The sequence below is a fragment of the Engraulis encrasicolus genome, chromosome 2 (genome assembly GCF_034702125.1).
Source record: "Engraulis encrasicolus isolate BLACKSEA-1 chromosome 2, IST_EnEncr_1.0, whole genome shotgun sequence".
Classification (NCBI taxonomy): Eukaryota; Metazoa; Chordata; class Actinopteri; order Clupeiformes; family Engraulidae; genus Engraulis; species Engraulis encrasicolus.
In genome coordinates, this window is record NC_085858.1 from 43,024,786 (window position 1) to 43,051,050 (window position 26,265).

The 26,265-nt window shown below is 42.7% G+C and overlaps 1 protein-coding gene across 1 annotated transcript; it reads left to right on the forward strand.

The window, feature by feature from the left end:
• Positions 1-1,494: 1,494 nt before the first annotated feature.
• maptb (microtubule-associated protein tau b) lies at positions 1,495-24,594 on the forward strand. Its single transcript, XM_063218136.1, has 10 exons — positions 1,495-1,525; positions 2,172-3,827; positions 10,894-10,922; positions 14,418-14,475; positions 15,400-15,482; positions 15,919-16,062; positions 16,869-16,961; positions 17,934-18,015; positions 19,315-19,421; positions 20,197-24,594. Exons 1-10 carry the CDS (start codon positions 1,495-1,497, stop codon positions 20,407-20,409), a joined length of 2,496 nt encoding a protein of 831 aa, XP_063074206.1. The 3' UTR covers positions 20,410-24,594.
• The last annotated feature ends 1,671 nt before the right edge of the window (positions 24,595-26,265 follow it).

Below are 26,265 nucleotides of genomic sequence, written 5' to 3' on the forward strand. Positions count from 1 at the left end.
CACCCTAGCACTTCATACATCTCTGATCCCCCTATCTCTAACCCCTTTCTTGACTTTGATGTTTGATAACGTTTTTCGTCTTTCTTCTGATCTTCTCTTTACCACAGCCATGGGAGGGGCAGCTCCAGCTCCAGGAGAAGGTATGAAGTGTGCTCTGAACTTCTCACTTCACCTCGTCTTCCCCTCTGCAGAAGGAAAACGTCTGCAGGGAGAGGAATTCAACATACCATTAGCTTTACGTCAGCTATTAGCATCTGGCTTCTTTTCCCTCTCAGTAGTCCCATTTTCAACTGTTCATTTCTAAAATCTTCGCTGCACTCAAACTTTGGGGTCAGCTCTATGTTCCCACACTAAATAATCTCTTTTTTTTTTTAAAGAAAAAAAAAAATTTCTTTACTGAGAGGTTAGAGTTAGGGACAGTTTTCGTCTGGGCACAACTTAGCATTTTTTTTGTTTAGGAAAAAAAAATGGTAAAGGTATTGGTAAAGGTATTTCACTAAACTCGAGCAAGGTTTGTCAGTCTGCTAACAATAGACTAACACGGGGCTGTGGGAACATAGACACAATCCCTTGACTTCAACCCAAAGACTCACTTCTCAATTTCCCACAGGTACATGTATTTGTAAGTAGGATATTCAGGCAAAATCTCAAGTTAATTATAATTCTGAGTTTGTCAGCAGTGGTCAGTGAACCTTAAAGTGGACACAGATTTATTATAAGCCTGTGGATTTCCTCTTTGGTCTGAAATCGGCATCCCACCTTTTCTGGAAATAAACTCACACAAGTTCCCTTGACTTAAATTATTGAATTCTACCTCTCTCCTGTTCTTCCTGTTGTTGTCCGAGTCTGGCTAGCAATTATCATTGAATCATAATGGGACCAGCAAGCTGCTACGATTTAGCTATATAGGTTACCTTGGGGGAAGAAACGGTAGGGCACTCGTCTACCATGTGACTGACCTGGGTTGGATTCCTGGCCCGGGTCCTTTGCCGGCCCTTCCCTGTCGCTCTCTACCCACTCGCTTCCTGTCACCACCTTCACTGTCCTATCATAAATAAAGTCAAAAAGACAAAAAAAAATATCTTTAAAAAAAAGAATTTGCATTGCTCAGAGACTCTGAGAGCAGAAAGAACAGAAGAAAGGTAAGACTCAATCATTTAACTTGAAAATAAGGTTGAAAACGAGCCAGAACGAGTCCAGAAATGGTGGAGTGTTGCTTTAATCAATATTCAAACAGTACAATGAACTGTTTAATTTGAATACAGCATTCTTGACCTCTGCAAGTCACACAATTAGCATAAAGTGAGAATTAGCTTCTATAGCGCAGTGATGGAAAACAAGTGCTTACATACTGTTGTATGTTAAGCGTGATTAATCTTGTACCTGCCATCAAAGATGAATGGTTCTCTGTTTGTGAAGTCATCAAGCCTACACATCTGTATAGTCTCCCCGGCCGCATCATCAAATCAGCTAGCTTACAAATGGGGTAACAAGATGGCAGTCAGCATCAACTCATCATCATTTAGTGCTCATTTCTCCACATGGCTTTTCTCATAAATGCATTGGGGAAATGTATATGTATATGTTGCTCTTGTGAACCTCTTGTATTTTCCATGTTTTTGTTTTTGGCTATCTGTTGTCCTCCCAAGTTTTGTTGTTTTCTTGCTAGTTTTTGATTCCATTTTTTTTTTACTTGTGTCCCCCCCAAGAGCCTTCAAGTGCTTTTGAATTTCATATTGCCAGTATCCGTTACCTCATAGTCTCAATTGTCCATTGTTCCATGCAACAGACATTGTTTGCTGATGGCATTTATTGAGTAGAATGCACAATTTGCAAACCTGAGGAGACACCAATGTGTGATAAAATGCTTTGTGTCAGGAAGATTAGCATAATTGAACAATCATTACTTGCACTACCATTTATTTAAACAAAAAGACACTACAGTGGTTTGCTGTGTAGTCATTTAATAGCTCATGTGGTTATTGGTCTCGTTCCGTCTTTTCTGTTGCTTCTTTTTTCCTTTTCCTTTCCATTCTTTTCATTTCCTTATTTTTTTCCATGTTTTTTTTTACATTTGCATTCAGATTAGCCAATCTTGGAAGGAGAGGGGTGTCATAAATGTCTCAGCTAATCCCACAGTTGCGGCTGTGGTTGTGCTTCCTACACATCAGAAGGGATCTTCTCCACTTCGCCGAGAGCAGACCTCAGCAGCCCGGAGGATCTCCCAGCAGCCATCCCTACTACTACTGTCCTGTTTGGCCGAGCCTCAGAGGACCCAAACGCAGCAGCAGCAGAGCTCAGACCAGAATCAGCCAGCCCTCGTCGTCAGTCACCAACCTCGCCAGCAGCGCCCACTGGAAGGGACGTAGTAGCATCATCACTTGGAGCGTTTGGGAAAGAAGAATTTGACAACCTGGCGAAGAAAAGTTCGTCAGACAAGTTTGCCGACCTGTGTAGTCCGAGTGCTTCGGAGGAGGAAGAGGATGTCGTGGACATGGGGAAGCCTGGGAAGCAATGCGAAAAGGACCAGGAGGAGGAGAAAGAGGAAGATGAAGGAGAGGAACACGAAGAGCAACGGCTTGCTGCTGCTCAGGAAGAAGAACTGGGCTCCAGGCTCAAGATCAGCGACTCAGCATACATGGAGGAGGGCAAAGAGATGAGGAAAGATAAAAATGAGGATGACGATGGCAGCGCTGAAGAGGAGGAAGATAGATTGCTCTCCAAATGTGCAGAGGGTTCATTCAAGCCTGAAGAGGCCACCTGTGAGGAGAGCAAGCAGCGGGTCCTGTCTTTTGATTACACAGAGCCTTCTCCTCCTCCGGCACCAGCCAGCCCTCCTCACAGCCTTCAGGGGTGGCAGAATGGAAACATGGGCGTCAAGACTCCCCCGTTGGAGAGCAAAAGCCCAGATTCTTGTCGAGCGGACCCTGGATCACCCTTTTCGCCCACCGAAAAACAAGAGGACCAGGAGGAAGAGCAGATGGAAGAAGACCATGAGGAGCAGATGGGAGGAGAGCGAGAGGAGCATATGGATCAGGAGGACCAGCAGTCACCTCTTGCTGTCCAACTGGGAAAGGGTCAGGTGGTCCAGGAAGAACTCAGTGATGAAGAGGAAGATGGAGAGGAGGATGAAGATGGGGGGAAGTGCGCGCGAGAGATGGAGGAGACAGAAGACCGGGGAAAGGAGGAGGAGGAGGAGGAGGAGGAAGAAGAACAGACGCAAGTGGAAGACGATGAAGAACCAAGTCCTGTCCGAGAGGAAGTGTCTCCAGTTTCTTGCAGCGTTCAGGGAGAGGAGCACCATCTTTTGAAGGAAAAACTTGCTTCACCTGTGAAAGTAGAAACGCAAACTCTCAGGGAGCCACCGAAGATCTGTGATGACGATGAAGTTCTTGTAGCTAAGGGGCAGGCAGCGCAAACCGTTTCCCCAGCAACAGTTCCTGTTGCCACCGCAGCAGCTGCAGCAGGAGCAGCAGCAGCAGCAGCAGCAATTGTGGTCAACAGAAAAGCACCTGAAGTGAAGAAAGACCAAGCCGTGCCAAAAAAACAAGAGTCTGTAACCAGAAAAGAACCTGCAGTGCCAAGAAAGCAAGAGTCCGCCACCAGGAAAGCTCCTCTTGCTGCTGCTAAAGCTCATCCATCTGCCTCCAAACCAAGTGGACCTCCTCCAGGGAAAACCCCAGCAGCACCAGCGAAGACAGGACCGGCCAAAAGACAACCGCCCTCCTCTGCTAGTGCCACTGCACCCAACAAGGCTGCGGCCCCCAAAACTCAAAAAGCTCCCCCCACTACTTCTGGTAGGAAGCCAGTGGCTCCGGGCAGCAAAGGTGTGTCTTCCTGTTCTGTTAACTCATCACTAGAGCTAGTGCTAATATGCTACCATCATCCACTCACCTACCCCCTTCCTTCCCCGTCCAAGAATAATCCTCCCTTTCCCTCTTTTCTCTTGAATTTTCATTTAACACCACAACTAATGTGAACTCTATAGTAAGCCGCACCATTTTCGCAAAGATGCACTGCACATTACCTTGAACAAGAAATGCTTTTGGTTTGGTCGATAGCACAGACTTCTTGCTTGTACGCAGACAGTGATTTAACGTCACGCCGTTTACTGTCACTCCCTCGTCCTCTTTGTCTGTGTTGTGTGTGTGTGTGTGCGCGTATCTGTGTCTGTGTGTTTGTCACCAGTGTTTGTAGTGCTTGTGTAATGCGTTCGTAGTGTGTGTTGCTAACAATATGCATCAGTAGGGTATTCCAAGATCATGGAAACTGTAAGTGATAAACCTGGCTAAGTTAACCAACAGAAAGTGGCAAACCTGCTAATAGATACTGTGCAGGCATTTTTTAGCCAGCACACAACATTGTTTATTAGGAAAATGAGGACTCCCGGACCCCATTTCTCGAAAGGATCGTTGCTAACCAGTTAGCAACTTAGTAGGTTGCCAATTGGAAATTGCATTGCAACCAAGTAAGTTGCTGACTTAGTTAGCTACGACAATTTCGAGAAACGCCCTCTAGGCTCTTTTATTGGCCGATCTACCATTGCCTCTACGATAGCTTAACCCAGTTTGCTACTGAACCACTTTCTTGGAATGATTTGAATGATTTGTTAATTCACAGCCTGCTTCAGCGTTTGTGCATGTCATCCATGTGCATGTTACAGTGCATGTGTAGAATGTGGCTCACCCATCTAAAACTACTCCATTTGTGGGTATTTATTTTTCACAAGGTCCTTACTTTCCTCACTCCCAACACACTCCACACTCAACATTCAAATATGCTGTACATGCTCTCTCTCTCTCTCTCTCACACACACACACACACACACACACACACACACACACACACACACACACACACACAGACTTAACTGTATTGCGTCCAGACTACCCCACAGTCAACAATGCCAGTTTCAACTCGAAATCAGAATCAGTGTTGCCAAAAGAAAATCAGCCAAAGTCGTTATGGGCTTGCTGAAAAGTCGCTAGATGACGTCATGGCGTTGCGTATGACGTCACAACGTCAAGCACGTCGCGCTGATCTACAGAAAACGTGTCCACGTGCCTTCGTCCGCAGTAGAAATGGGCGGTGCTAGCTACTTTTTGGAGATCAGAGCTAATCTGCAGCCCTGCTTAACCGTGGGAAACGCTTCTGACAGCGGCGCAGAGTCAAGAGTTATGTGGAAAAACAATGAATTTGTCACTGAAAATGAAAATGAAAATGGTTTTAAAAAGTCGCCAGATGCACCAAAAAGTCGCTTAAGGCCCAAGATGAGTTTTTTTGTCGCCAGGTCCGTCAAAAAGTAGCTAATTTGGCAACACTGATCAGAATGAGAAATAGGCCTACCTGTAGCCCTATAGGTGGAGTCGTCTTGGTTTGGAATTGAATATGGCGATGATTTTGTCATAATTCTGTGAGTCCGTGAGCTCTCTTTCATGCGTCAGTATAGTAGAGTCAGGTTGTTCAAACGTCCGGTAAGCATTGACGACCTGAGCCTTGTCTTGATCCTGTTGGTTGCGGGGAACAGTCTTTAAACACTGCAGGATGTGACGGGCAGTGTAAGGCGTCAGACATGCGGAACGGAACGGAAGCGAGACGATTGAGGTCTATCTGCCTAGTTTTGCCCGGTGTGTTCTACTCTGCCTTTCACACGCGACAGCGTCGTCGTGCGTGGACAGTCCAGTTCAACCCCCCCCCCACAGCCAAAGCTAGCGTGCTACTTTGCCATTCATTTGAATGGAACGCCGCCGGTCGCCGGCGTGAAAAATACGCTCGAGTTCTATTTTCCAAATGCAGCGCGGCGCGGAGCCGGCTCCCGACTACCGCCGGTTGGTGTGTAAGGACAGATATGTTTCAATGTATTTTCACCGACGCCGGTAAAAAGCGTGGCCGTTCCGCGACGCTTTACCGCCTTGGTGTGTCAGACCCCTAAGGCGTCAGACATGCGGAACGGAACGGAAGCGAGACGATTGAGGTCTATCTGCCTAGATTTGCCCGGTGTGTTCTACTCTGCCTTTCACACGCGACAGCGTCGTCGTGCGCGGCCAGTCCAGTTCAGAGCGGAGCCAGCTCCCGCGCCGCTGACGCCCGACTACCGCCGGTTGGTGTGGAAGGACAGATATATTTCCATGTATTTTCACCAACGCCAGTAAAAATCGCTTCTGTCACGCGACGCTTTACCGCCCTACTGTGTAAACAGCCAAATGATGGCCCTCAACAGGCCGTTCATGCCGGGGAAAATGTCGGCAGGGCATGCATCCAGTAGTTCAATCAGTGAGGGGAAATTCTCTTTCTCTGCCTTTCCTTTGATGTATCGGGTAAAACAAGTTAATTCTGCGTAACTGACTGATATCCCATACAAATCGCACGGAGCTTGTAGCAGTACTTTATGACCAAATGTGGCCGCTCCACTCCGGGGGAAAGGGATGCTGCGGCATGCATTATCCCGTATGCATCATTGTAGGGATGCAAACGATACATCGATTAAAAAGCATTAATCACAATTAATCGTCAATTCAACTGACAAGAGACCCACGTGAAATGTGCATGTGAAGAGTGTGTGAAGAGCGGCGTGAATAATGGGAATATGTAAATGACCTTTGAATTACAGAATTTAATTATTATTTATTTAAATACAATTTTACAATTTGTTATTTTAATTTGTAGATTAAATAGCTTTATTTTCAAGAAACATTGGGATTTTGGGTGGAAAACGCTGCTTATCAATTAATCGTAAGTGGATCGATAAGGCAATCAACTAACAATTAATTAATTAATCGATAATTTGCATCCCTACATCATTGTGAAACCGACTGTTCAATTCGCTTACATGACTGTACAGAACACAATTCCAGAGTGCCCATTGATCACTGTCATTCTTGACAGATGTGGTTTTGCCTAAACTCCTGGCTACGACTGACTGCTGGTACCTTGCAGGCAGCTTTCGCTCACGAGAGGTGGTTACATCTCAGCAGCATCCCATGTCATGTTTCTCCATCAGCTCATCCGTTAGTTTTAGCACCTTGTCTAAGTCACCGTTGGAATCGTCTTGGAAAGTGGCAAAATAGTTTTCAAAGCTTCTATTGACTCAAGAAATGCTGTCGGATATGCATAGAGATGAACTCTGCAACCCCTTGGTGGCAAAGTCGCTGCTCTGGAAATGTTTAAGAAAGCAATTAGTAAGAAAATAAACTTTTTCGTTTGCATTTGTTGCTACAGCTGGTCAGCTTCCAACTTAGTTGTGCCACTCGTTTCGGAGTATTCAGACAGTGGCTCCAGCAACACGCCCAGCAGCTCCAATACTTTATGAGCAGATCCAGACTTTGAACGCCATCGCGTTTCACATGCTCATTCCAACTCCTTAATTCGGCGGTTGGGGTACATCTGCTGTTGCAGCTGGAGAAATCGAGCATGTCTTTGGGCCCCATTGAAAAAGCTTTGTATTTGATTGACCACGCTAAAAAAGGTGAAGACGTGTCCGGAAACTTCTGCCGCAGCACTGAGTACCAAATTAAGCCGATGAGAATTGCGGTGAACGTATATAGCTTTCGGAATTCGGAAAGTCTCTTTTAGAATAGCCTGCACCCTCCTCGGTGCCCAGACATGACTGACGCGCCGTCAAAACAGAATCCAATGTATAGCTGAGGGTCTAATGCCAGGGGCTCAAGCACTTCTAGGGTCTTTTGTGATATTCCGCGAGCTGACCGCTCCGGTTACGTGGCGCTATTCCGACATGTCGCTATTCCGACATTGATGTCTATTGTCGGAATACCGGCGCGAGTTATGCAATTTCTTTGGTTTGTGCTACGTTGCTCAGCTTTTACTAAGTTTAGGGAGAGTGCATACAGTTACCCTAACCCTAACCCTAACCCTGACCCTAACCCTAACCCTAACCCTACGGTATGTCGGCTGTCTGAATAGCGGTATGTCGGAATAGCGGTATGTCGGAATAGCGATTGCCCCCCGACCGCTCCACCGCCGTGAACGAATCGGACACATACTGCCAGCTCCCGTTTAGATGTATCCTTATACTCATCGCCGAGTATAGCGTAGTAGGAGGACTCTTCGTGCAGCTCACTCATGGTCTTTTGATGAAGGAGTGTCTTGGCCGCCTCGAGCAGCTCATCTTGAATGTAGTGGCTCTTGAAGGTCGCATTCCGTGGCAGTTCTTGGAGTAGTTCTTTTATTTCGGAAGCATATTTGGCAATGTGTTCGAAAAGTTGCCAGAAATTCCCTCTATCCGTTGCGTCCTCTGTCTCCCGGTGCCCTCTTAGCGAGATTTCTATCATGGCACACAGTAAAGCCCGATTCGGACAGGACTTTTATTACCTATGGACCCCCGGTAATTCGGAATAACTACGGAGAATGTCCGAGTTTTTAGTCCTGTGCGGATGTGCCATGTCCGCGATTTGAGAGGTAATAATTCCGCCGCGAATTACCTACTGTAATTCGGCGAAACACAGACGTCCTGGGGTAATTTCACATGGGCGCGCCGTCTGCACCCCCTTGTAATGTCTGTGAATTGAGTAAATAACAGACGTTTATTTATCCCATCCGAATGCGCCCCGAAAAATCACAGGGGTCCGGGGGTAATTGCGAATTACCAGGGGTCCATAGGTAATATTTATTCCGTCCGGATCGGGCTTAAGACGACATCCAACACAACTTTGACACGTTGGCGACGATTACGCTCTATCTGTGACACCGAATCACCATGAAGTCTGTTCAGCACAGTACCACTGCCTTGCGGTGCGTGACTGTGAATGTAGGACTCCATTTTAATCACAGAAAATGCGTGTTGCTGGCTAGATTGGTGTTTTTCACAAGCAAGCCCAATTCGTTTCCAGTTTCTGTATCCATCTCTGACAAAGGTTTTTTAGATGTGTGGATCTGGGAAAGGCCTGCAGGGCTTGCAAAAAACATAGTCCACTGATGGGCTGTATTCTAGCCATGTGTACTTCCCGTACCAGTTGCTGTTGAAGCTGTGCAGTTTTCTGTCTATTGTGGAGCCTGGATACGTCGTGTATTTTGGTAGACGTGGTTCTTTCTCCAAATGCAGATAGGTCTGCAGGTGCACAGAGCTCCAAGGGTGGCGAATGCAGGCTAGCTAGCTTAGCACGAGCAGTAGCCGTCTCCTCAACGCTAGCCGTCTCCTCCCGGGGTGGACCTTCCTTTGGCACCTTTGTAGGCTTATGTGGACCATTTCCCTTTCCGACTTCACCACTCCTCTTTAAAAAAAAAAAAAAAAAAAAAAAAGACTAAGCGAGATCTGTGTAGTCATAGTAGTACAAAATAAATCCAATCCAAAAATCACTAAAATTCATACACATTATACAGATCCGCCATCATGTTACCAACGTTCGCAACAACGTATTGACGTAAAATACAACAAGGTAACAGATTTTCCGGAAATATATTGTTATGTTAAGCTGTTGTGAAACTGAACAAATATTTAAATGAATACACAAAATCCATTATACAGTAGTTTATTTCCGTTAATTTTCACAAACAAATAACCATAGTAAAGGATAATGGTCAACATTGTAGTTCAATGATGCATAGTGAAAACGGTATTCTGAGCTTGTGATTGGGCGGCCAAGCTGGGTTGGGCTATCCCACTCAGGCCCACCCGTAGATCCGCCCCAGCTTGTAGTGAAATAACTAAATGCAGTGTTTTCCATACATCGAGCAATATGTGGTGCAGTACCACAAATTAATTCGGAAATGTTTTGCTTTTTTTCATAATGCGATCCTGTCTCACTCGTATGTATGTATGCATGCTACTTGACACCTTAACTTCCCTCGGGATCAATAAATGATACTCTACTCTACTCTATTGTACTATACAGAGAGAGAGCGAGAGAGACCGAGACAGCAGTGCATTTATCAGTATCACTTAAAACACAGACTAACCAATGCACATCATGTTAATATCATAATGTATCCGATCTCCTTCATGACCCATTTTTTTATTCCTGTTTTAGATTACCTCAATTATGACCTTTGCCTTAAAACTTCGCTTGCATCAACATCGCTTGCATTAAACCAATTAAACATGCGTACAATATGTTACAGCGGTTGTGTGCGGTCATCACCCATACTATCATTTCGGTCCCGGCGCCACAAAGATATAAAGAGATACCAAAGCCATGCTGTCCCGTTTGTCAAAGGATAGCGACTGGATGTACTGTCGCAATCACTGGGATTTACTGAAACAAAAAAACCCAGAAGGCTATAAGGCAAGCTTGTACAACAAAATGGGACGTAATGCTGATAAGAAAATTATTGCATACGTGTACTGTTAGAAATGCTATACCAACTTGGTATGGAGCTTAGCATTAGCTTAACTGCCTCCAAATCCCCAACAATCGAAGACACACCACTGACTAAGCTGACTGGGCAGTGACACTTGGCGGTATGTCTGTCTGCCTTCCATACTCAAGTAATTTCGTTGATGCTAGTTCTAGACTGTGCAGGAAGACCGGTTTCAATGGGTAAGTTCTTCTGTGTAGGTTGTTACTCGTTTGACCCAAAAGTTAAATGTTGAAAAAAAAAAAAAAAAAACCTGCGATAAAAGAAAAGTAGTGAGTTTGATTTCAAAATAATTCCTAATAAACATTTTTTACACTTACACAAAACACAAATGAACAATTTATTCCACATGTGGATCCAAACACTTAAACTATCTTGAACTATCACCATCCACTGCATCTTGCCAGAATCCCAAATATTAGGTCTTGATAGTCTGCTACAAGTGTGTTTTGTAGACAAGCTGCCTTGACAAGGACATTAACTTCATGTTTATGTTTTTCTCTCTCTCTCTCTCTCTCTCTCTCTCTCTCTCTCTCTCTCTCTCTCTCTCTCTCTCTCTCTCTCTTTCTCTGACTGCAGCAGCTGCCCCAAAGAATGGGGCTGATAAGAAGGTAAGATAATGAGTGTTATGGATGTTATGAAGAATGATGACATAGACTCAGCTGCTGTTGCTGTTATTTCAGTCTGCATGTCGCACTGAGTGTGTTGATTGATTGTGATTTGATGATTACATCTGCAACCGGCTTGTAGTGCTCTTCAAGAGCTGTAACCTAAGCTAGTATTAAATGCCAAGAAAAACAAGTATGTGGTGTTTCCCAGATCCAAAACATTGACCCTAACAGCTTAGGTCTTTGCACTCTTAATGGTAGGCTATTACTATTGAAGAGACATCAGTTAGTCAGTTGTGTTACATGATGTTTTTAATTCCGAATTAATAGTTAACGAGGTCAGTAAGTATTGAGGCATCTGGCCGGATGAGAAGTCCAACCTAGATGAAAAGCTCAGTTTAGGTATTTTTTCATGGACACACCAAAAGAGACAAAAGCTACAACGCGTCACTGGACTATTTCAGAGCAAGAACACAACCAACAAAAACCGAGTAGGACCATTTGGGTGCTGCGGCTGTCGCCAACAGATATTATAGCTCATTATGCCGTGTCCAGACCAAGAGCGAACTACGCTGCCTGGTAGCGTGGGTAGCAGAAGAAGTTTCGCCTTGAATTTGCTGTATTCGCTCGAGACGCAGCATTGACATGTTTGATTCAGCTAATCACATAACGGCTCTGGCTTGACAGCCTGGGACATTCGGAGATATGAACGTTCCGATTGGTTGTCGCCGAACAGCGTCAGAGCGAATTCGCCTGCGATTAGATTTAGTTTAATCTTCAAAATTCGCTCTGGTCGCGCAAGAAGCTTTCGCTTTGGTAGCGCAGGTCGCGTGCCCTCCATAGAGAAATAATGACTTCCGTCGCTTCGTTTGCTCCGTTCGCTCTTGGTCTGTACACGGCATTACCGTAACATTCGCTGAAGTTCAACTACAAACTGTCGCTCTTGTCGCCCAAATCACTGTTGTCACATGTGCCCTGCTCCTCTGTACAAAGTCAGATAGTACCTCTGCTTCTGTTATTGTCCGGTGTGTTCGGGCAGTTCGTTTTGATGCCCTCATATCCTGGAACCTTGCCCAACACATCGTTACATGTAGTCTAGAATCACCCATAGGGACAATTTAAAGGTGCATTGTGTGGGATGGTGGCCAGAGTAGGCATTACAACTATGCTGCTCATTGAAACTGTGCGGGCGGCCTATTGCCAAATTTGATCTTTTCAAGGATATTTACAAAATAATAAACTATTATTTACTAGTATTACCAAAGCACAGTACGTTTTGCAGCTAAAATGACAATTTCTGGAAATACAAAATGGCAGCCAATGGAGAAGATCCACCTTTTCATGTATGAACAGTGCAAATAAATATTAGTAAATATTAGTTTATTATTGAGTAAATATTCATGAAAAGATGAAATTGGGCAGTAGACATTTTTTTAAAAAAATTTTTTATTTTACCTTTATTTAACCAGGGGACAAAATCACACTGAGATTAAAATCTCTTTTCCAAGTGAGCACACATTATACATGAAAGAGGATGCAGACAAAAACAAAAAGCATTAAAATAGAGCACTTTGCACCTTTAAATTATTTACAAAAATATGTTATGTGTATATTTACCGACTAGTACTATATTAACAATTGCACAATTGAAGGCTGATTTAATACTTTTTTGTCCGACTGTATGTTGTTCACATGTTGCCTGGTGTCGGATGACAGTACAATTACATGAGGGTTGCCCTTAATGCTTGTAAAATATATTCAACATGTCTTCTTTTAGTTTATTTAATGTCAAACATAAAGACATTTAGCCTTTCCTTGCATGACATACAGTGAGGAGAATAAGTATTTGATCCATTGCTGATTTTGTTGGTTTGCCCACTAATAAAGACATGATCATTCTATAATATTAATGATAAAATGTATTCTAATATGGAGAGACAGAATATCAAAAAGAAAATCCAGAAAATAACTTTGAAGAATATATTTTAATTGATTTGTATTCCATTGAGGAAAATAAGTATTTGACCCCTCTAGTCAAAGAAGACAAAATACTTGGTGGCAAAACCCTTGTTTTCTCATTCAGAGGTCAGATGTTTCTTTCAGTTAATGACAATGTTTGTGGATATATTAGAAATTATTTTTGTCCACTTTTCTTTGCAGATCATCTCTAAATCATTTAAGTTGTATGACTGTAGCTTGGCAAACGGGATCTTTCGTCCCCTTCACAGGATTATTATAGGGTTAATGTTTGGAAACTGTCTAGGCCACTTCATGACCTTAATGTGCTTCTGCTTGAGCTACTCTTTCGTTGCTTGGGCTGTATGTTATGGATTATTATCATATTGGGAGGCCAATCCATGACCCACCTTCAGTCTAGTGGTGGTGGGAAAGTTTACATGTCTCCCTTCATCCATTCCTTGACGATGTGAAGTTGTCCTGTGTCTTGGCCAGACAAACAACCTCAAAATATAATGTTACCACTTTCATGTATGATGTTGGAGAAGATGGTGTTGGCAGCATTTCTCTTCCTCCAAACAGATCGAGTTGTGTTAATGCCAAACAGTTTGATTTTGGTGTTATCTGATTCCAGCACCTCCCAATCATATCCTAATCCAGTTTGATGTTCATTGGCAAACTTCAGGTGAGCCTGAACAGGTTCCTTCTGAAGCAGGGGTACGATACATGCACTGCAGGATTTTAATCCGTTGTGGTATTAAGTGTTTCCAATAGTTTTCTTAGTGATTGAGGTCCCAGCTGCCTTGAGATCATTTCCTAGCTCCTCCCATACAGTTTTAAGGTGCTTTATCTCTTTTTTTTCTGGTTATTAAATTCCTACAAGGTCAAATCTTGTATGGAACCACAGACAGGCCTAAAATTGATGATTGATAATCATTTTGTATGTCCTAAAATTGGGAAGAAATGCACCAACAGCTTGCTCCTTAATATCTAGGAGCCCATTTCAGCCTTGTTGAGTTCTAAAATCTTGTCCCTGACATCCTTTGACAGCTTTTTGGTCTATCCCATGTTGGCGAGTTTGGTTTGATTGATTGACTGATTCTATGGACTGATTCTGCAGATTCAATGTGTCTTTTGTGCAGGTTACTATTAACAGGTGTGTTCAATTCAGATAACAAGTTGATTGGAAGTGCCATTTGATCTGCGGGATCAGAACTCTTAATGGTTGGCAAGGGATCAAATACTTATTTCCCTCAATGAAATATAAATCAATTAATATATATTCTTTAGAGTTAATTTCTGGATTTTCTTTTTGATATTCTGTCTCATCATATTATAATGCATATTACCATTAACATGAAAGACTGGTCATGTCTTTATTAGTGGGCAAACCAACAAAATCAGCAAGGTATCAAATACTTATTCTCCTCACTGTATTTTAACGGGTTGCTGTTGACTGGGTTGCGTATTACAAATTTTCACTGTGTGTGTAATATAAGAGATGAAACTAAGTGAAGCTGCTGTTGCTCTGAATGATTGCAGGTCTCCAAAATGGCGGCAGGAGGAGATAAGCCTCAGGGCGCGGCCACCAGAATACCTGGTAAGGCACCATACTCACTCCACCACCCCGGCCCCGCAGAATACATACTATGTAATGAGGACCACATACCGAGCCCTGTCTCTCTCTGGGCCAGGGACAAATGACCTCCTTGCCTCCTCCTGTCGGCTTCCCTGTGTGTGTGTGTGTGTGTGTGTGTGTGTGTGTGTGTGTGTGTGTGTGTGTGTGTGTGTGTGTGTGTGTGTCCAGTGCTGTGTTAATCTACCTCTTAGCTGTTCAGTGAATGCTTGAATCCTGCACCTGTACTGAGCTCTGCAAAACATTACTTGATTGTATATTTAATATTTGATATCTTATATAATATTTTATATTTTCTATATTTTTATTACATTACAGTTATACTGTTTATTTATCTTCACTTTTATGGTAATCTGTGGGTTGCTTCCAAACAACATCTCACTGTATTTATACTGTATAGTGTCAATAAAGCACTACTGCGACTACTGCGACTACTGCGACTACTGGCTTTGGCCTGGCCTTTACAGTACATTTTGCCAACATTCTGTGATGGAGGTCATGGAGTTTAGTAGTCCTTTATAATCCCACAGCTCTATGTTCTCCCATAGTCTTGTGTTCTAATTTATATTCTCTCAGAATTTTGTCTTATTTGTTAGATTTTTTCTTAAAAAAAAAAAAGTAATAATAATAAAAATACAAACCACTTCTTACGCACATGCTACGTAGATTGTTTTGGTCTGGGCACAACTTATACTGCTAGCATTCTTTCATTTAGTACAAAAAAAATTGGTCATCCCAGTGGAAAAGTTTTTTTCTCAAAACATTTCTTTACTGACAGGTTAGGGGTTGTTTTGGTCTGGGCACAACTTATGGCACAAGCTAATGAGAATCCTTTCATTCAAAGATAAATAAAAATAAAACATTATTTGCCTTTTCGGCTCCCTCCAGCGGATGGTACCAGGACCCCTGGTGGCAGTGGTTACAGCAGCCCCGCCAGCCGATCCAGCACCCCCAGGCATCAGGTAACGAAGGTGTGTTTAAATATACAGGCAGCATCAGGTAAAGAAGGCATGTTTAAATATACAGGCAGCATCAGGTTAAGAAGGCATGTTTAAATATACAGACACCAGGTAAATAATATATGTTTAAATATACAGGCACCAGGTAAAGAAGGCATGTTTAAATATACAGGCACCAGGTAAATAATATATGTTTAAATATACAGGCACCAGGTAAAGAAGGTATGTTTAAATATACTGTACAGGCAGCATCAGGTAAAGAAGGTATGTTTAAATATACAGGCACCAGGTAAAGAATGTATGTTTAAATATACAGGCAGCATCAGGTAAAGAAGGTATGTTTAAATATACAGGCAGCATCAGGTAAAGAAGGTATGAAAGCGTTAGCTAAGTGCAATATAATGTAATGTACCGGTAATGTAATGTAATGTAATGTAATGTTCTACAGGTGGCTGTGGTACGCACCCCTCCCAAATCCCCTGGTTCTCGACGCACCCCCATTGCTCCCGTGGCCCCCATGCCCGACCTCAAGAACGTCAGGTCCAAGATTGGCTCCACGGAGAACATCAAATATCAGCCTGGTGGAGGCAAGGTGAGACGGAGAAGTGTGTGTGAAGTGTCTTGAATGGTGTTTGAATGGTGAGGTACCAGAGTATAATCGTCATGTTATAGTCTAGCTCAGGGATTCTTAACCTTAGGGCACTCAGAAACTTGAGGGCCGCGGAAAAGTTTCAATCTCCGTGCAAGATGCTGAAGACAGCGTGCGTCTTTTTATTATAGCGCAGTTCTGCCGCTTAAATGACCACGCAATTCTGCCACTTTAATGACCACGCACCGCTGTTTTTTTATAGTGGAAGACGCAACGTCAAAAGACAAGACGGCAATAGGCCTACACTCAGCAGTACACGAATGGAGAAGGAGAAATTACCAAACGGTGTGAAGTGTAATTTCCCGGCGTCTTCTCCTCACGTTCAGTTACAAAATAAGCGATTGAAACGTTACTCAAAACGATTCTGTTTACTGAGTAAGCAAACCCGTGATCATTGTGGACCTCAAAATACATTTATTTAAAGAATTTTGCACATATTAGGAGGCTACAAAGCTTTCCGTTTTTGACACCCTGCATAAGGCTGAGGGATATATATATGTGTGTGTGTGTGTGTGTGTGTGTGTGTGTGTGTGTGTGTGTGTGCGGGCATGGGCAATATTAGATGGGCCCCGGGCCACTCTGCACCGAAAAAAATGGGCCTCAACGTCAAAAAGGTTAAGAATCCCTGGTCTAGCTAGCTACAAATACTATATGTATTTTGACTTTTCTTTTGGCACTTTTTGTTTCACAGCAGGCAAGTCATCTCTATACATTATTGATTGGTACCATTATCACTTCCTTTGTTTCAGGTGAAAATAGAAGAAAAGAAAATGGACCTCAGCAACGTCCAGGCCAAATTGGGCTCCAAAGAGAACCTCAAACACACCCCGGGTGGAGGCAACGTGAGTGCAGTAGACCAGTCTCCGTAACCTGTCACAATTGATACTAAGGCCCCACCGATATATCGGCCCCACCGATATATCGGGCCGATATTTAAAATTTTTGGCATAGCGGTATCGGCCATGCTTTCAATAAATTTCCACCGATAAGTTTGTATACCGGTAACTTTCACAACCAATTTTGCAGCCGTTTCGTTCTGAATGCATCTTCTATTCTGCTCTCCCCACTTGGAGTCAATGACAGTTCATTATTATAACTAAATATATGCATATATAATAATAATGTATATTTCAATATATTTTATTATAAACAATATTTCTATATATCGGTTGCACATATCGGTTATCGGCCTCCCATTTACATAAATATTGGTATCTGTATCGGCCCTGAAAAAAACATCTAATTGATACTATTGTGCTATGAGCATTAGTCCATTTCTTCTTTTTTTTTTAACTAAAGGGGGGTGTTGTCAGGCTTATGGTGAGGTCAAGGGGGCGTTGGGAGGCTTAGGATGAGGTTCAGGGGGGCGTTTGTTCATAAAAGGTTGAGAACCACTGTGCTACATTGTAAAATTTGGCACACAAGCACAATAATTGACAGGAAAACAGCAAAAATGTGGCTATGAAGACGCGCCCCAAACAGAGAATCAATCTGAACTGCAGCCAAGGGGCACATCACTTGAAAATACAGTTTGTCAATATCTCAAAACAATTAAATACTAACACATCCTGTCAATTACTTCAGCAATACCATTTTCCTGTAGTGACAGGTGCATTTTCTTGTCTGCATTTCCTGGCTGCAATATGAGATATTACCTCTATGTTTTGTGCAGATTATGCACAAAACGTAGAGGTATATTGAGATATGCTCTAAAGGTGGAACAATGTATTTACATTAACGGTGCAAATTGTGCACAAAAAGTAGAGATACTATATTCTATGTTCTAAAGGTGGAACATGTCTTTACATTAACAGGTGCAGATTGTGCACAAAAAGATTGACCTTAGTAACGTGCAGTCCAAGTGCGGCTCCAAGGACAACATCCGCCACAAGCCAGGTACCAGTTCATGCACGTAAATGCATTTGTTATTGTTGTCCTGACTCTCCTCTTTATTCTCTGTGCATGTTTTTTAAGGACTATTTTTATTTTATTTTATTTTTTTTAAAGGTGCACTGTGTTTTATTTTTTAGGAGTTTATATCCAGAATTCATGCTGCCCATTCACAAATGTGACCTTTTTCACCAATACTTACCACCATCATCAAATTCAAGTATCCATTACGATTTGGAAAATTGCAATGGTTTAACTTGTAGGTTATTAAACCTAGACACTTATACAAGTCTCTAAGATTGTACATTGTGGTTCAATCTAAATGTGTATTAGTTATTATATTAACCCTCTGAGGTCTAAGGCTTTTCAGAGGCTTTTAGGCGGCTTGCACCACCCTAACATTTTCAAGTATTTTCATTTCATATATATATATATTTGGGACCTGGAAGGTCTGAGGTTTCTAATGGTGTGACTTATATGTTTCAATGACAAAAACTCACAGAGTTACAGATTTGTTTTTGGAGACACATTGCCCTCTGAAGGGCACTCGGACCTCAGAGGGTTAATTTGTAATATTTCTCAGTGGTATTTTTTCACGCCAAGACATTTCAGGACACCCCATTTGAATTCCAAGCGATCCTACATGGGGTCCCAACCCCAGTCTTGAAAAAACACTGACCTATTGGCTGTAGACATCATTTAATGTCAGGTTCTATTTGTAGCTTTACCACTACCTCCGTAATAACTTTAAACTGATTTTTTACAATTAGCACTGTAAGAGCCATAATGCTGAAAAGATAGAAAATGCAGAAAATATGCACAATTCATAGTTGCAATTTATATTTGCTATTTATATTTTATTTCGTTCTTAATTCATGCCATTGTGTATTTCATAATTATAAGGAAGATGATTATTGATATAAAATATGAATGATGACGTTCCTTTAGAGTGATGTAACTGAGAATGTGCAGCCAGTTTAGTGAGAGCTGCATAAGGCACGGGAGCATAACGTTTTCTTACCATGCGCCGTGCGCCTTGGGATTTGTAACCTTTTTATTTTGTAAGTAAAGACACCTCAACTTTAAGAACTTGTCATGTCGTGTGCATGAAGAAGTTACTGTGTCTGCAGCTCTAAGTGGTATTTTGGAAACTGAAGAAAGATTGCCACTACAAGCACCTTCATTCTAGTATGCGATACCATCATCTCCTCACCTATTTTGTCATTTGGAGTACTTTGAAAGATATCAAATCTGGTGATATCCATTATCTGGAGTTGTAAGGTTTGCCGTTTTGTCTCACTACAGGCGGGGGCAGAGTGGAAATCAAATCTGAGAAGCTGGAGTTCAAAGGCCAGTCCAAGGTTGGCTCCCTCGAAAACATCAAACATCAACCTGGTGGTGGGGCGAGGAAGGTATATTCACAAATGCTCTTTTTCTGGCTTTTTGAACCTGAATTCAACAAAATAGTGACAGGAAAATGTGTGGGAGAGAGGAATAGGATAGAGGTGGCAAATGAGGCAAGCTGGATTTGAACCTGGCTGACCCCAAGTACTTTTTATTTTCACTCGTACATTTTGGCCTCGACATTTTTACTGAACTACTTTTGAATCTGCCCTAAGTAGCCCACGGATTAAATTCTGATCTAAAAGGAGAAAAATGAAATGCGGGGACAAATCTGACAGACATGAGGGCAAATTGTGTGTTTTCACCACTTTACACTTATCTTGGATCAATATGTTAGATGGTGTGACACAAGTGACACTGACTGCTGAACCCTAAATTCAACCCGTAGCATACAGAGGTATTTTTAAAAAAAGCAGGTTAAAGGCCCTTTAACTATGTAGTCATGATAGCCATTGGATTATGGCTGGTGTTGAGACACACAGAAGTCACAGAGAACGCCATAAGAAAAGTTCATTTATCAAGAGTAAAGCTAATTAAAAGTAACTAAGTCACTTTTACTCAAATTACATATTTTAAAAGGCAATTAAAAAAGAGTAGATGTTTAGACTTTTGATTAATTATTTTTTCATGACTCTCTCCACCTCTGTTGGAGTGCATTTCGTATTTTACTTTTCTGCTCATTTTCAATTTCCTAGCTTGAAACTGTACAGCACTTGGTCAGTTTTAACAGTTTCACTTTTTGTTACATAAACTTGCCAACTTCCTTACTTTCCCAACTTACAGATCGAGTCCCATAAGCTAAGCTTTCGTGAGTCTGCGAAAGCGAAAACCGACCACGGGGCGGAGATCATCTGCAAGTCGGAAGACCTCTCCAATGACGCCTCGCCCCGTCGCCTTAGCAACGTGTCGTCGTCTGGGAGCCTTAACGTGACGGATCCGCAGCTGTCCTCTCTGGCCGAGCAGGTGTCCGCGTCCCTCGCTAAGCAAGGCCTGTAATGAACCTCAACCACAGAGGCGATATCGACATCCCCCCCTTTTCTCCTCAGCCAGTTAGTCCTGCAAAAAAAAACAAAAATCAAAGCAGGACAGTCTGTGAGTTTAATCCGTTTGTCCGAAACTAAACGTGGTATTTGCGATAACTTGAATTATTGAAACGGCTATTGCCATGAGATGACAGAAAAAGATGTTGACGATTGATCTAAACGGAAGAGTCGAATCCTTTCTCCCACCACACGCTGTCTATTTGTTGTCCTGCTGTGAATGTTTTAGTAGTTAAATGTTTACGTTTCTACTCAACAGAATGGCTTGTATTGTCTAAATAAAATTAAGTGAAAAATGACAAGGTTTTTTTAAACCCCCAAACTGTCATAAATTCCCAAATGGAACGTGTTTTTGAGGTAGGTTAGTTGTGAAAAGCTAAGCGACACTGAAAGTCATAATAAACATTATGATGAAAATCACTTTCTCATCTGTAGGAACAAAGTGCCAAATTGCATCAGTTGTTAACACCATACACACACGCCATAAAGAATAGTAAATGAATAAAATGGTAAATTAGCATTAAGTCCTAAACTTATAGCCTCTCTTTTCCTGTTAATAAGCGGTTGATAATTGTCCTTTTGTGCACCAGTAGTGCTTGCGTGGACTATCAATGTAAAAAAGAAATTTCATCAATTAAAAAGCTGTTTTCTGTTAAAAATGTGAAAAAACATGCCTTGAAATCCTGAAAAGAATGTGGCTCTTGACGCTTAAATTTGATAATTATAACACGCAATGAATATCCTAAAACATCTTTATCTGTGCTATGCGATCTAGCTGTGAAATATACCCCCCATTCCTCCAGAATGAGAAGGCGTTTTGACTTGTATCTTATAGGCCTACCATGCTTCTGTGCCCATCTCAATTCCTATATCGCCGATGCAAACTAATGTATGTATACGTGTAGCTACCGCTGCAGTTGCCAAGCTTAAATGAATCGGCTGTGTACAATTGGATGTAACCTGGACAATGTGGTCAGAAAAAACACACACACACATATGTACACATATAACATACGGCTTTAACAAAGCATGACAAAGAATGCCCTAACCAGATTGTGAGTGCTTAAACCGCTATACACATTCTCAGATTGCAGAGAGCCTTCACTAACAATTAAACACATACTGTATGCCGAAACCATTAGATAGCAGCACTTTCCCATATACCGCAAGTCAGTGGATGTAAGATGTACTTTGTCAAGAAAAGAATACATGGGGCGAAAAACCTTCCCATCATCAATCTAATTATTATTTAATATTAAGAGTCTTTTTCATTGTTTTGCCACCTTGGAACACATCTCCACTCTCACACGTTACGGTAACCAGGTGGATGGGAGATTACATGGAGCGAAATTCATTCCAAATTTGATGGTCGCTGTATAGACCGATTATAGACCAACTACTGATTGTTGGTCTCTTGACAAACAAGTGCATCAATCGGTGTGTGTAGTTTGTGTCATTATTTAGCTACTTTAGGAGCTCAATAGCTCACTCCACCCAATGGAATTTTCATTGTGTACTGTATATCGGTCGCAACCAAAAAGACGGACAACATGATTGTACAGTGGACAGATGTTAAAATAACACAACAACAGATTTGTAACCCCTCACACAAGATAACTGAAATCAGAGCACTATAGGAGTAAATGTCATGTTCTACGCAAAACAAATTGTGCCATTTCCAAGACCAGTTTAACACACATGGTTAAATTGCAGCGGAGGTTTAGAGTTAGCTAGAGGTTATTCCACGAATGCCCCCTGAACCACCCACTGCCCCCTTGAACCACCCACTGCCCCCTTGAACCACCCACTGCCCCCTTGAACCACCCACTGCCCCCTTTCCCCAAGGTAATGACACACAGCAACTTTTTGAGAGATTTAACAACATGATCAGATCCTAATTTCCTGATGCAATGATTCGAAAACAGTTGTCTGCTGCTGATCCATGTTCTCTTGATGAAAGTCAAAGTGGATAAACAGTCCCAACAGCATGTTTTATTATATACAGTAGTATCATTACCCTAGAAACATTGCTCAAAAAGTTGCCCTGTGTGTCAGCGCCTTGCGAGCACGTGCACGTAAACCCCTGCTGTCCTACCGTATGGTGGACCTACTGTGTGGAATAGGGTGGATCAAACGCCCCTCGAAAATTAAAACTTTGCAAAACCCCTCTCTGCTCTTACAGCGTGGTTCCATTGCACTACCATAACGCCCTTGTAAAATCGTAGCATATTTGGTCAATGTTTAAAGGGTGGCGGAGTAGTCTTGAAATTTTGAATGGCAGAGATTTTACAAAGAAGTTGTGATAGCACAAAGGAACAATTCTGCAAAAGCGGAGCGGGTTTTCAAAGGTTTAATGGGCAGCGTTTTCACACCTGGTCCCTTTCAGCCGCCTAAGCGAACTCGGAGTAGTGACTCAACGTTTTTTGGCGCATATGTGAACGCTCCAAAGCGAACCCAGACCCCTCGGAAGCTAACCGTACTGAGACCTTGGTTGAGGTGGTCTCAGTTCGGTTCGCTTATGCGTTCTGACAAGTTACTCTAGTGACTAGGTGTAATCACTTAAGGAGGGCTCTAGAGAACCGGGTGTAATAAAAAAGAAGAGTGACACACCATAAAAGCCTACCAGGACCAGAAAGATCAGCCAGTTGTTTTTGTAATACACTCACAATATGAACATTAACAGAACTGAGTCCTTTTGCTGTCAGTTCGCTTTTTGGTCCACTTAAAGAGGACTTAGTTTGGTTCACTTAAAGGGGACCAGGTGTGAAAACCCTAGTCGTTTCATCCACCCTAATGTGAAGGTTAGGAGCGGAGTGCTGCAGTTACTGTTGCAGTTGTCACCAGGGCCGGATTACGCACAGGCTAGATATGGCTGCAGCCTAGGGGCCCCCCACCACAGGCTAGATATGGCTGCAGCCTAGGGGGCCCCCACCACAGGCTAGATATGGCTGCAGCCTAGGGGGCCCCCACCACAGGCTAGATATGGCTGCAGCCTAGGGGGCCCCCACCACAGGCTAGATATGGCTGCAGCCTAGGGGCCCCCCACCACAGGCTAGATATGGCTGCAGCCTATGGCCCCCCGACCACAGGCTAGATATGGCTGCAGCCTATGGCCCCCCCACCACAGGCTAGATATGGCTGCAGCCTAGGGGCCCCCCACCACAGGCTAGATATGGCTGCAGCCTATGGCCCCCTGACCACAGGCTAGATATGGCTGCAGCCTATGGCCCCCCCACCACAGGCTAGATATGGCTGCAGCCTAGGGCCCCCCACCACAGGCTAGATATGGCTGTAGCCTAGGGGGCCCCACCACAGGCTAGATATGGCTGCAGCCTAGGGGCCCCCCACCACTGGCTAGATATGGCTGCAGCCTAGGGCCCCCCACCATAGGCTATATATGGCTGCAGCCTAGGGGGCCCCACCTGCCAGGGTGCCACCCGATTGAACAAAGCGATGGGAAAAATCTAAAAGTAGAATTTTGACAAGATGCTGAATTGAAAAATGAGTCTGCTGTTGAGTTTGAGATTTCAATCTTGTCTTGAATTTGTCTTCTGCGGGGCCCCATATCATCAGGGTTTTCACAGCTGGTCCCTTTCAGCCATTTACCGTATAAGCGAACTCAGACCTGTGACTCAGCATTTTCTGTGCAAATGTGAACGCTCCAAAGTGTACCTAGACCCCTTGGAAGTGAACCATTGAGACCTTCATTGATGTGGTCTCAGTACGGTTCGCTTATGAGTCCTGACAAGTTGCACTTGTGACAAGGTGTAATCAATTGAGGAGAGCTCTAGAGGACCAGTTGTGATTAAAAAAAGAGTACTGACACACCATAAAAGCCTAACAGGACCAGGAAGAGCAGTTGATCCTGTTTGTAATTCACTCACAATATTAACAATAACTGAACTGAGTCCTTTTGCCGTCAGTTCACTTTTTGGTCCACTTAAAGAGGACTGAGTTTGGTTCCCTTAAAGGGGACTAGGTGTGAAAATCCCCCTAATCTGGCCCTGGTTATTTCCTACCTACCTTCTAGCTTGACGGTCCTGATTGTCTACATGGTAATGTGTGTTTTATGATTTGGTTTATACTGATGGCAGGTGATGTAAAGGTGAATTTGGAAATAAAACTCAATATTCAACAACCACTGGCATTTTTCTGTCTCATTATGCAAAATACACAATGGTCAACAAGAGTAACAAGAGGCCAGAGAATGACGAGAAAAAAAAGAGTATTTCCTTTCTCTACACTTACAGTATTGGCTGAATGACTTGTAATATGCCAGGCTGCACCATCACTATTCATTAGAGGTGTGGATTGGCACTTCCCTCACAATCCGATTCGATCACGATTCGGGAGGTAGCTATTCGATTTGATTCTATGCGATTCGATCCGATCCGATTCAATTCTACAGTGCATTGCAATGCATTACATTTCTACTGAAAGCAAAGCAAATGTTTCATCAGTCATGATGAGACAATACAAGTAGTCAGATACTGAGCAACAATTTATTGGTTGTTTTCTGTGTCAGTCTGGATCAGTCTGTATCAGTCTTGCAATGCTTTGAAGTACTTTTATTTAATTTAATATTCATTTGCTCTCAAAATATCCACGGAAGTAATTGAAACTTAAAAAATTTCCGCATCGATCCTGGAACTTGCCGCATCGATCCTGGATCGTCCATGCCCCGCATTGGATTGGATCGCCGAATCGATCATTGTTGACACCACTACTATTCATGCACTTTATTTTATGTTTCTTCTACTTCATCTACATTAATTTTATTAATAATTTAAAGGTAGACTATAACAAGAGTTTAATAATTTGATACAGCAGAAATTTAAAACAAACATTGAAAACATACATCCCACACTGATCACTGCATGTATGCAAAAAAATTCAATTTTTTCAATGACTCATCTGCGTAATCAAACCCACGGAATGTAGCTTAATCCACATCAAATTGACAAGTGTGTCTATGAGCTTTTTTCTGTACTTAATGTGTCTCATTTGCGTAATGGAGAATACCGGACAATTTCGATAAGTTATTGCTATTTATTGCTAGTTATTGTCGGTACCTGAACACGCAGCATTCATTTTTTGTTCAGCCCTTTCAGACATCCTGGTCATTCTAATGGGGGCGTACTTTGTTTCACTTTTTTAAAATGCTGTGTGATGATGGAGGGACTATGTAAATTCTCCATTTAATTATGTCACCCTGTTCTGGGAAAAACTCTCTGTCTCGAAAGGCTTGAAAGTCTTTCTCCCACTCCCAAAACAGGGTGACTGACAGCGTTTTTCACACCTGGTCCCTTTCAGCCGCCTAAGCGAACTCAGAGTAGTGACGCAGCATTTTTGCCGTATATGTGAACGCTCCAAAGCGTACCCAGACCCCTTGGAAGTGAACCGTACCGAGACCTTGGTTGATGCGGTCTCAGTTCGGTTCGCTTAAGAGCTCTGACAAGTTACACTTGTGACTAGGTGTAATAACTTAAGGAGTGCTCTAGAGCAGTGTTTCTCAACAGGGGTACCGGGGCGTGGCTGATAAATAAAATTATGTAATATAATACATATTTGTCTAAATTGATAAGTTAATGCTAGTCAGTGGAATATTTCATCTGCAATTTACGCACAGTAAAGTAAATATAGGTCGCCCCAGTCAGCTGCAACTTCAAACGTAGGCTGTGTGACCTTTCCAAATGTGTTACTTTTCTAAGCTAGTGTGGCATCGGATGCGGTGCGGTGTTACGGCTTGTTGGTTTGGGGTGCCTTTAAATTTTTCATGAATTGAAAGGGTGCCTCGCCTTAAAAAAGGTTG